At 29.8% G+C, this 11,988-nt stretch overlaps 1 protein-coding gene and 1 long non-coding RNA gene across 2 annotated transcripts; one reads left to right on the forward strand and one right to left on the reverse strand.

Annotated features, from left to right (window-relative positions):
- The first annotated feature begins 2,586 nt into the window (after window positions 1–2,586).
- LOC143193674 (uncharacterized) lies at window positions 2,587–7,430 on the forward strand. Its single transcript, XM_076399996.1, has 2 exons — window positions 2,587–2,785; window positions 6,991–7,430. The coding sequence occupies exons 1-2, from the start codon at window positions 2,587–2,589 to the stop codon at window positions 7,428–7,430; spliced, it is 639 nt and encodes a 212-aa protein (XP_076256111.1).
- Window positions 7,431–8,275: 845 nt separating this feature from the next.
- On the reverse strand, window positions 8,276–11,212 carry LOC143194380 (uncharacterized). Its single transcript, XR_013005317.1, has 2 exons — window positions 11,068–11,212; window positions 8,276–8,675 (listed from the first exon to the last, which is right to left on the reverse strand). It is a non-coding gene; the product is annotated as an uncharacterized LOC143194380 (long non-coding RNA).
- Window positions 11,213–11,988: the final 776 nt, after the last annotated feature.

The following is an 11,988-nucleotide window of genomic DNA, read 5'->3' on the forward strand; positions in this document are numbered from 1 at the left end:
ATAGGAGAGCTAGCGGAGAACTTTGTGGATGTTTGTGGAAAGATATTTGTTGAGCTTCAGTTGGAAACATCTGCTTGAGAGGAATGATTTTATAAGTACGAATTCGAATGGAATTTGAGATCAAGCCGTTGTAGCAAGCCTTATCAAAAGCTTTGGTTAGGTCTAGGAACGAATGGCCTGATGTACAGCTGAATGGGTTAATTTGAACCCAAACTATAAACTGCTTATCAAGATGATGCTAGCCTTCATAAAATTACTGAGATTTTAGAGCATTGCTCTCTATAAAGGAGAATAACGAACTGAATAGACTGAGAGTCTGTAGTCCTCAGGTGAAGACTTAACTCCTCTTTGTCACAATCACAGCCATATACCTATGTTTGTAGGATACAGGAAAGTGTTGTAGCCTCAGAATAGAATTAACCATATCAGTCAATTCTCCGAGTTGCTTGTGTAGAAGTTTACTACGACAACTATTTTAATGATGATTTTTTGAACACTGATATAAAATCTTATGATAATAATGAGTTATATATTATAATAATATATTAATACATTATATAATATAATCCTTTTAATTCCCCAAATGTGGCCCCAAATATTTTCAGGGCATTTAATTCGCTTTAGAACCAAAATATTGGTTTTATTGAGTTTTACTCTAAGAGCCAAACAAAGGAATTACGTTGAAAATAATATTTGTAATCCTAAGACGATCGCAACATTGCGCTTTTTCTATTGAGGTGGGTGAGGTAAACGGTGAACGCTAAGAACAATGATAAAGGATTTCTCTCGGGCCAAATTAAATTGGAACAGCATATTCTAGCAGAATGGTGCGTGACGTACAATAACATATTACACCATGGATATTCTGCATGTACGATGAGAATGTATGGTTATCGTCGCAGAATTCTCTCATTTGTGAATTAGCCACGAAGATCGTGCGATTTCACCTCACTAAAACCTTTCTTTTAAATTAAATATATTTTCGTTAAAGCCTCATACATTCATAATTGTAATTCCCCCCTTTCAACGTTGATTCGCCATTAGTTATATTAATTATATTAGAAAATTATATTCTAGTTAGTCTAAGTTCTATCTCTATGTGTTGTTTTCAACACAGAATAAAGTTGTTTAGGTTTCAGGATATCGATAGACGCCGAGTTTTATTTCTAGATATAGGAGTGATCAACGAGATCTTTTAACAAAATGAACTCTAAGTTCTATCTCTATGTGTTGTTTTCAACACAGAATAAAGTTGTTTAGGTTTCAGCATATTGATAGATATCGAGTTTTGCTTCTAGATGTATAAGTGATCAACGAGATCTGTTAACAAAATAAACTATCATTAAGCACAGCAGATTTCATATTCATAATAAGACAGTTATTCATTATATAATACATCAACACATACAAGTCTTTAATAAAATCAATTACAGGGGTCATTGGAAAATAATAATAGAAAGACAGTTACAGTTAAACTTATTAAACAATCTAATGTTAGTTCTAGTTCTCTATTCTCTAATTAAATCTAGTTCTAGTTTTTGAAAATAATTAATTTAATATTAATAAATCTTACCAACTGAGCTATATAAATAATCACATTAATGGCGAAGGCTCCAATTTTCTTTACATTTAATCTCAATATGTTTATTAACAAAAATATAAACGTAGATGCATTAATACCATTAGTATCCTGTGGTAAAGGCCTTTTAATGTGCTTGAATGACTCACTTACTAAGTTAGCTATGTTATTGGTACCATTGATATTTAAAATATTATTCACAAATTGAATACTGGATTTAATATTAGTTATTATATCGACTATACCAGATTGTTGTTTATCACCACCTGTAAGAGGCAGAATTGCCAAGTTGCACAGAAATAACACTACAAACATTACTAACGATGTCTAAAAATAATTTGAAGTTGTTTTTACCATTAGTGATGCTGTTACTATAACGGTTTTGATAGCAATATTCTTGCTCTGTTAAGTGTAAATTACACGCTACTTAAACATTAAAATTTTATAATGTCACCAGAGAAAATGAAATATGTTGTTTGCACCAAAATATTTGTTTGCACCTAAAATGATTTTTATAAAAAACTACCATTTTAACTTAATTACTTTAATCCATCCTATCGTAATGTAAGATTTTTAACTTACTTTCATAATTATTTAAGCAATAATCCTATTCACTTTATGTATAACTTTTTTTTGAATATTTATTGATTAATACAGATTATTAATAAATAGGGTAATCGTTTAATAAGGTTCGTTAATAGATTATTAATTAATATGTTCTATTATTATTGTTAATTGGGCGAAATAGTTATTTAACTAAATATATTATTACTCTATTGTAACGTGATATCGACAATATTTTGACTTGTATGAATAAAAATTGTATTTATAAACATATTTTTTAGATACCGCTGTGAAGAAAAGGCTGAATTAATATTGGTGCAAATAATACATGACAATTTAACATTATATTTTATCTTACTAAAATTAATGTAAATTCTTACTAAAGCAAAAACATATTCATTTTTTATTTTGTTCAGTTTAATATGTATATTTACACAAGCATAATGCTACCAATATTTTGGCTCTTAGTATTTGCTGTTCATTTGGTTATTTGTGAAGATTTTCCATTATTATATAACCTCAATTCATTGAACCAGTTATCCCTAGAGTCACTATTAAAATTAGAAGAAAATTTGGAAATTTTCAATAAAAATCAAGCATCGAATAACAAAAATCTAACCAAAGAAGACTCAAGTACAGAAGGTAATATAAATTAATGGTATTGATTATATAGTGTTGTGTTTTTCCAATCACATAATTCGTACAAAATAAAGTTAAATTATTTCGTAGAATTCTACATTTTACTTTGCATTGTTGGTTAGATAGTTTTAGTTTCTAAAGTCCCGGATAGATGCCGCTAATAGTATCTTCTAAATTATTTTTAAGTTACTCTCATTCAATATTGAATTCAGTATACTTCTAGTTGATGACTGATGTAACAAAATAATTGTGTAGTAAACAGGACTGTGATTGTGAACTAATTTTACAAACTCTCATGATGTTTCGTTCAGTTGAAATTGGATTTTCACAATTTCAATCTTTAGATTGAACAAGACATTCTTTGACATTTGTATCATCCCCAACTTGTAACCTTCAAAACAATTCTCAATTATTTTAGCGATGATGTACATTATCTGTAAGTTTTCAACAACAATCGACTATCTTCAGTATCACTTTTACCTTCATTAACAACAAAACTAAACAAGAAATAGAAAAAGATTTTATTAATTAAATTTAAAAATATTTAGAAAAATATATTGAATTTTGTATATTTCTGCGAAATAACACATATCTGGAGGTAAAAACTTAATATTAATATAACAGGTAAATTGAAAAGTCCCCAGCCTGACACATAGATGGCGCTACTAGAATTAAATCCATATGTTCTTCTGTTAGAACTAACCCTCAAAAGATGTGTGTATAAATTTGACAACTGTCGGAACATTAGCTTATAAATTATAGCATTTTGATTGAAGCAACTTTTGTTATTGTGAAAAAATTTGATAAAAAGGAATATCGCGTGTTGATAAAATATTGTTTTTTGAAGGGAAAGAATACAGTTGAAACAAAAACTAAAACCGACGAAAGCATTTTAAAAAATCCACAAAATTATTTTGAATGAACGTAAATCGAAATTGAATGAAATAGCAGACACTCTAAAGATATCAGCTGATCATGTACATCAAATCATTTACATATTTGAGTATGAGAAAGCACTGTGCAAAGTAGCTGCCGCGCGAGTTCACTTTTGACCAAAAACAACGACGAGTTGATGATTCGGAGCAGTTTTTGAAGATGACCAAGCGTAATAAACCCGAGTTTTTGCGTCGATATGTGACAATGGATAAAACATGGCTCCATCATTTCACTCCAAAGTCCAATCGACAGTCATCCGAGTGGACTGCACACGATAAACCCGCTCCAAAGCGTGGGAAAACAGTCGGCTGGTAAGGTTATGGCGTCTGTATTTTGGGATACGTATGGAATAATTTTCATTGACTACATTGAAAAAGGAAGGACCATCAACAGCGACTATTACATAGCATTATTGGACCGTTTGGAGGACGAAATCGCTGGAAAACGGCCGCATTTGAAGAAAAATAACGTGCTGCTTTAACAGGACAATGCACCGTGTTACAAGTCAGTGAAAGCAATGGCAATTGATGTATTGGGCTTCGAATTGCTTCCTCATCCATCGTATTTTTCAGATCTGGCCTCCAGCGACTATTTCCTGTTCTCAGATCTCAAAAGAATGCTCGACGGGAAGAAATCTTTGTCGAATGAAGAGGTGATCGGCGAAACTGAGGCCTATTTTGAAACAAAGGACAAATGAAGAACCCATGAAGGGAATTATGTTGAATAAAAAAAAATGCCAAAAAAATTTGTTTTACTATGGTAGGCCGGGAACTTTTCAATTTATCTGTTAATTACAAATGTATTTTATACTACAGGATATGCTGTGGTAACGACTGTAAATATTTTTAAATTTTACTGTCTTATTTAATTATAATGTTCAGATAAATAGGTTGTTAAGACGATAAGATATATCAATATGTTAAATCATATTTTCATAAATATTGCATCAAAGAAACCTAGTGGCTTTTTAATAATGAAGTTAGAGTTATTTAACGGATGATTTTTCTTCACAACATAATAACGTCGTTTCTTATCCATTTTTATCCATATTTTATCATTTGTATTTTAAAAAACGCCTCGTACTCTTCAATGTATTGACATTTTTATTAGATATGTGTAAAAGTTTGTAAAACAATGTATATAGTATGTAGAAACCATATATTCTTTCCTGTAAGAAATGTCGTCGATTTAAGTTTTCAGTTGTTGTTCTGCAACGGTTAAGCAATTGATTGGTGAAACCTTGATATTTATATAATTACAAATGTATTTGATGCTACAGAGCATACCCTATGGTAGCCTGTAAATATTTTTTAATTTACAATCTTATTATTTGAATTATACTGTTCAGATAAATATTTTGTTAAGACGCTTAGATATATCAATATGTTAAATCATAACTTCATAAATATTGCATCAAAGAAATTTAGTGGGTTTTTCATAATAACAGTAGACTTATTTAACGGATTTTTTCTTCACAAAATAATAGCGTCATTTCTCATCCATTCTTCATATTTTATGATTTCTATTTCAAAAAATGCTTCATATTTTTCAATGTTTCGAGATATATTTATTAAACATGTGTAAAAGTTTGTAAAATTATGTACATAATAGGTAGAAACTATATATTCTTTCTTGTAAAAATGACGTCGTTTTCAATTTTCAGCTTTTGCTCCTCAACGGTTAAATCAAGTGATTGGTGAAATGTGTGATCTCTAATACTTCCAATGAGGGCAAATGATTGGTTATCGGTTAACGGGCGCGTCTTTGGTGAAAACAGCTGAATTGTTTAACGTTTCACAAGCGACAGTGTTTATTATGGTAGTGATAGGAGACACAAATCATGGTAAAACATCATCGATGAAGGGGAATAGTGGACGAAACCTAAGGTTAACTGATATAGATCGACGAACATTAAAAATGCAAAAGTGATAGCAGAAGTCAACACTGACTTGAGTAAACTGTTTCAATAAAACGTACGACAGGGACTCCACACAGTTAGCATTCATGGAAGTCAACGTTAATCTGTGAAAGAAGGGATCAATTGGAAGAATGTGTTGTGGTCCGATAAATCATCGTTTACACTGTTTTACACTACAACGTGAATCACTGCCAAAAAGGTTCAGTCCTGGTTTGGGGAGCATCAGAATATATCACATCAACATAATCAAATCATTATATGGAGTTTTAGAGCCGAGAATGAGGAGTAGATTTCCATCATCAACATTATCGAACGATGGCTACATTTGCTGATGATACTGCGATTATAGCTGTCGGAGACAATAGTTAAGAAGCCCCACGAAAATTACAACAGGCAAGTGACAATATAAATAATTGGACACAAGCTTGGAAAATAAGAATTAATGAAAGTAAATCTGTACATGTGCAGTTCACCTATAAACAGACCGTACCAGCACCAATAACTTTAAATAACACTATCATTCCATATAGCAACAACGCTAAATATCTCCGAATGAATCTCGATGCAAAACTTCGCTGGAGGGAACATATAAAGAAGAAAAGAAAAGAACTGGAATTGAAATATAGGAAAATGTACTGGCTAATTGGAAGAAAATCACAATTATCAGTACATAATAAATTGCTATTATATAAGCAAATATTGAAACCTATATGGACATACGGAGTTCAATTATCTGAATGTTCTGTAAATAGTAACATTAATAAAATGCAAATTTTTCAGAACAAAGTCCTGAGAGGTATTGTAGGTGCACCCAAATACTATAGGACAGATACCCACAGTCAGTCAAGAAATCAAGAGAATTACAAGGGGGCATGAGGAAAGACTCCATTCTCATACTAATATTGAAATATTGCAACTTTTGGATACCATCAGAACAGGACACAGACTCAAAAGAATCAAACCATCTGATCTTGTGTAGTGTAGTGAGGTGCATATATTCAAAAATTCAGTAGTGACATGTATAAACATTATTTCACCAGAGACTGAGTTAGGGTCCTCCTAGTTATATACCTAGATTTAAGTTAGCATAAAGACAAATTGTAGGTTAGACGGAAACGACTAGTACCAATGTATTAATTAAATAACAAAACATTATCGAACCAATTCGAGGATATTTTTGTACAAAAATGGAACAACATTCCGTTGGAAATGGCGGTTTTAAATGCAAATGCATTACTGATAAATAAATATTGTGTATATGTGAGGTGTTCATCTTATTTTGTCCTTTCTCACTAAATATCTACGTTATTTCTTTTCTATATTAAATGTCTTATTTCTTTTGTCTTTATTTCAGATATACCCCAACCTCAAGCATTGCATTATTACATTAATAAAGATCCATCGTATTCACAATTAGAAGTCGACGATAATCAACATGAAGATAATAAGAAAAGTGTTGCTAATATATTTCAGTTATCAGTAACAACTCTGGCTTTTTTAGCATTCGGGGGCTATTTACTTTATTTAGTTGCGGTAGCTATTAAGTTTAAGAATATCTCTCCACATGATCACAATACGGAAGTCATATCAGCTTTTATAAATGCCCAATTAAATAAGAAGAAAAAGAAAAAGAGACCAATTCAAGTCCATGGCAATATCGGAAGTTTTAATTACAAGCAATCCCGTAGTGCTAAAATGTTCAATGACATAACAGCAGAAAAACTGTATTATGTGCTTTTGGATATATGCAGTGGTTATAACAAATATTTTGAGAATGGATATAAAAATATCTGAATAAAATATTCTAATTAAATGTGTTTTGTGTCCATTACCAACAAACATTATCAATACTGTATACATCTATTATCAAAAAACACTAAACTAAAATGGAAAATGTTTTGTTTTATGAAGCATGAGTGGCACAAACGATAATTTTTTCACCTGAGGTATCCTAAATTGCTTGAAGATGGATTGCGAGGTCTAATCGATAGAGATTCAATGCAATCCAAGGCAATAAAGTTTAATAAGAGAACAAATCGCCCAAGTAGCTAGTTCCCAAGTTTTACACTAAATTGGAACAATTCAACCTCTTAGAACATGGATGCTATAAATGAAACCAGCAATAAAAATATGACTTTCTGGAAAATTGGGACAAGGGATAAAATGTATAATTTTTACGAGAATCTCTAGCATAAACAATTGAACTAATTAAGCGAACATTTAAGAATGGCCAACAAGGAATTTGAGTATATCAAACTGCTCCTAGACAACGCTCAACTCATATAACTTAAAGCACACTTTTGAATTTGAAGTTAGAATTTCTCCCATACTCGGTATATTTACCATAGTTGACGCTATTCGACTCACATTTGTTCTAGTCAATACAGTACACCGTTTATTAATACAGAGGATGTGCATATATTAGTAAAGAGAGGACACAAGACCTAGAGATGTATGAAAACTATTTCCAAAACGAAATCTTGTTTATGTTTTATATATAATAAAATTGCTGAAGATCTGTAAACCTTAAGCTATATTCACCTAATATTAACTATAAAATGTAAATGATAAAGTTTTTAATTACACCAAAATTTAAATAACTTAATTATTAGAGAAACATTATAAAATAAAAGCACAGCTTTCTATATAATATTTATTTAGATAATCTATACAGTTTATTAAGTATAACATAGTGATTAAGAAATTCAAAAAATATTCGTCACATAACACATTTTATGATAATATTAAAGTCTATTTTTTTTAGTCACAGCCAATTCCATTTTTATACATTAATTTATGAGTTACATTACAGCTTAGAATCTTCAAATTGTTGTCCAGAATAAAAGCGAAATTCTCCTATGGGACTATAAACAACTGTTTCGTTTTCGTTATCGATAGTATTTTGGTTGTTGTTTCTCGTATCTTTCTTAAAACAAACATACACACTTAATACACAAACAACTAACAACGACCCTATTATAATGAACACGCTAGGATGGCTCCTACATTCCTCCAGAATTTGTTTTAAGACCTCCATATCTGAAAGTAAACAATAAAGGTATTAGCTCTGATTGTAATTTCATTCTTACTATTGGATTTATTTTTACAGATGTTTACATAATCTATTATATATATATATATATATATATATATATATATATATATATATATATATATATATATATATAATAGATTATGTAAACATCTGTGTAATGTGTTTTATTTTACAAAAATACTTATTATATGTACATTCTAATTTACAAAAGATGAATATCATTTGTGCATAATTATAAAAGATATACAACTTCGCCTTTCCCATTTGTTCATAATTCGCTGTAATGGTAGGAAAAGCTTGAAACTAATTTATTATAAAAGACATTCAAAAATGGACTGACTTGTTTCTGAAAGTATATATGTGAGTGTTTTGCGTGGAAACCCGTTATATATTTGAATAGAAAAATATTTTTAAGATGCAGAATTACTTAATAAAGATTAATTTCAAGGTCAAGAAGAACGACGGGATTACTAGGAGTGACTAAGTAGCAATTTCAAAACGCCTTAGAAATTTGAAAATGACTTAAAAACAAGGAAAGTGGAAATCATAAGAGTTGAACGACTTTTGTTTGAAAACAGTTACTTAAAAGACTAGGATGAAAGGCATCCTAGCTTTTTAATAGCAATTTAAGTAGCAATCTGCTACGCATTGCAACCGGGAGTGAAAAATGGGTTAAACACAATAATTGAAAACCTTGAAAACCATGTACATATTCATTTTTTATGCATTTATGTTGAAGTGGAGGATTTTTCAATTTTTAGTTGGCTTAAATGATATGATATAATAATATATATATATATATATATATATATATATATATATATATATATATATATCACGTACTTGAAATTAGACAATCATCTACTTGAAGAAAATGTACAATTAAAAGAAAGAAGCGAAACATCAACACGTGTTATTCAGGGCATAATTTCTAATAGAAAACCATCCAACCGTAACAGCCTCGATGCTTAGAGACTCGCTAAATCTGAAAAAAATTAATTTAAATCCATGGAATAGTTTTCGACAAGAATCTTACAAAATGGAAATAAATACCAAAATATTATATCCGTTAAATATTCATAGCAAGATTATTCTCTTTATTTTATTGGGTCAGTTTTATCTAGTGGCAGTTATAGCTCTTGTAAAACAGGAAATTAGAAAACTGCTGAAATAATCGTAAATGAACGTTATTGCACACAGTTAATTATATATACATTTATTTAAGATAAAGGAGCATTGAAAAATAGTCATAATACAAGAGACATCATCAACTGATTTTACCACGTGACAATCTATGGAAATAAGTCAATCCTCTCCCATTCACCGTATTCCCCAGACGTACATCAAGTAATGCTTAACCGATTTTTTAAAAGCGTAAATCATAAAATACCTAAAAAATGGCAGCAAGTGATAACTAACGAGGAATACTACTTTGAATCATAAATACAAGAGTAGTTAATTAAATTAAAAAGCCCCAAATTTGTTACTTGTACTCATATAATATATTAAATATTTCTCGGTAATATTTTATATTATTACACACCCATTTGGTTAGCATATTGTAATTTTAGTTTAAAAAATGACATTGCCTATGCTAAATTAGTGGTCAAAACAGCTCTCTATTTGGTTGCTTAGGAATTTCACATGAATATCAACTGTTTTATTTCATAGTCATACATGCATATGTAAGTTCAAAGTCATAATAATTAAAATGTATCGAATATAACTGTCCCAATACCACGTAATATATTTTTCAAACCACTATATTTCCATAGAGATAAATAAAATTCTCAAGAATCCAACTTGATTGATTTATATTTCTTTAATATATCATATCTATAAAATTCATTTGTATCATTTATATAAAGCGTTATTAGTTTACTTTATTTATTTATATGTATATTACTATACTTTATTATTTAGAAAGGAAATACTGAATGTAACAGTTAGAATTATATGATAATTAAGGATTATTTTGAATTATTTTAAGAATAGTTAATGTAAGATAACACTTAATAACATGTTATTAATACTTTATTAAATTGAGATCCAATTACAGAACATTTTAATATTAATGTAAATATAATTAACTATCAAAAATAGATGCCAATAAGCTTCCGAGAAGAATTTTTCGATAATATTAATAGTAAATTATGAGGTAACTTTTCTGTAAACTAGTCTTATAATTAATGATAATATTTAAAGTCGAGTGAGCGGACAGTGAATGTCTGCAATTTAACCTTTTTTTAACATGAACATTTGCTTATTTTATATATTTGATATTTATAAGTTGAAATCAAACTTGAAATAAAGTCTATCAATTTGTGTTTAAAGGTAGACTAATCATAACAATATTACAAATAAACATATAAATACCTTATTATAAATATCCACAATGTTTAGTATATTACATCATATCAAGTTCACCGAATAATAAAACATACTAAACAAAAATCGACTCGACCCGACTTTCGACGTAGATCGGGTTTCTTGTTTGGTGTATGGTTAAAAATAAATAGCTAATGTATCGTTGTTACTCACCGACAATACATACCGCTCTGCAGATAATTTTTATCAGTCGGTCGGTTGCAATGAGATAGAATTCGAACCGTCATCGTTCGTTGGTCGGGAAACAGATCGCGCGCCAATACGACCAAATGTGCTCCCGGAAGTCAGATAAACCGATTGGTGAATATTCCTCCTACGTCACATAGTTTTTAATAAGTCTATTCACCAAATGGGACTACCCGCAATGTTCTGGCCTTATTTTCTTTGTCTTTATTAATAATTGGATTGTTGTAGATAGCGCCTGACTCATCAGAAGCGCCTGTGAAATTATTTTGATAACAGCAAATGAACAATGGCCTTATTATATTTATATAAATATTTAAATTCAGAAATGGGACAGGATATTTTATCCAACGTTTTTTTTAATATGAGATATTTATTCTGTTATTGTTTATTATGCCTAAAATCTTTAATTATATTCATTATCAAGTTTACTGATATGATATTTTTTTAACAAATCTAATATAACCGATTTGTTCGTTGATTGAGTAAATGTAACGGAAATTATGTTAAAATGGTATTTTTACCAGTGTTTATAATATTTACAGAAACTTAAAATCCATTACTATTTTCCCTATTACTTTGCCCATCTGGTTGTCAGAAGCAAATTGTATTTTTAATGCAATTAAGGAGTTGTCTAAATCATGAGGCGTTGATCGGAATAAGTTAATGGTACAATATTTGGTTAATTTATTGGGGAGGACCCACTTAGTTATACCCTTAAGTTAC

Source organism: Rhynchophorus ferrugineus, unplaced genomic scaffold, assembly GCF_030347505.1.
Source record: "Rhynchophorus ferrugineus isolate W39M unplaced genomic scaffold, kcgeb_rfMv2 rfM3, whole genome shotgun sequence".
Lineage (NCBI taxonomy): Eukaryota > Metazoa > Arthropoda > Insecta > Coleoptera > Curculionidae > Rhynchophorus > Rhynchophorus ferrugineus.

Excerpts from the sequence above, each read along its gene's own strand:
- LOC143193674 (XM_076399996.1), top strand. The coding sequence starts at position 2,587 with ATGCTACCAATATTTTGGCTCTTAGTATTTGCTGTTCATTTGGTTATT. Across the intron at positions 2,786-6,990 it reads AGAAGACTCAAGTACAGAAG|ATATACCCCAACCTCAAGCA; the intron begins GTAATATAAATT and ends TCTTTATTTCAG.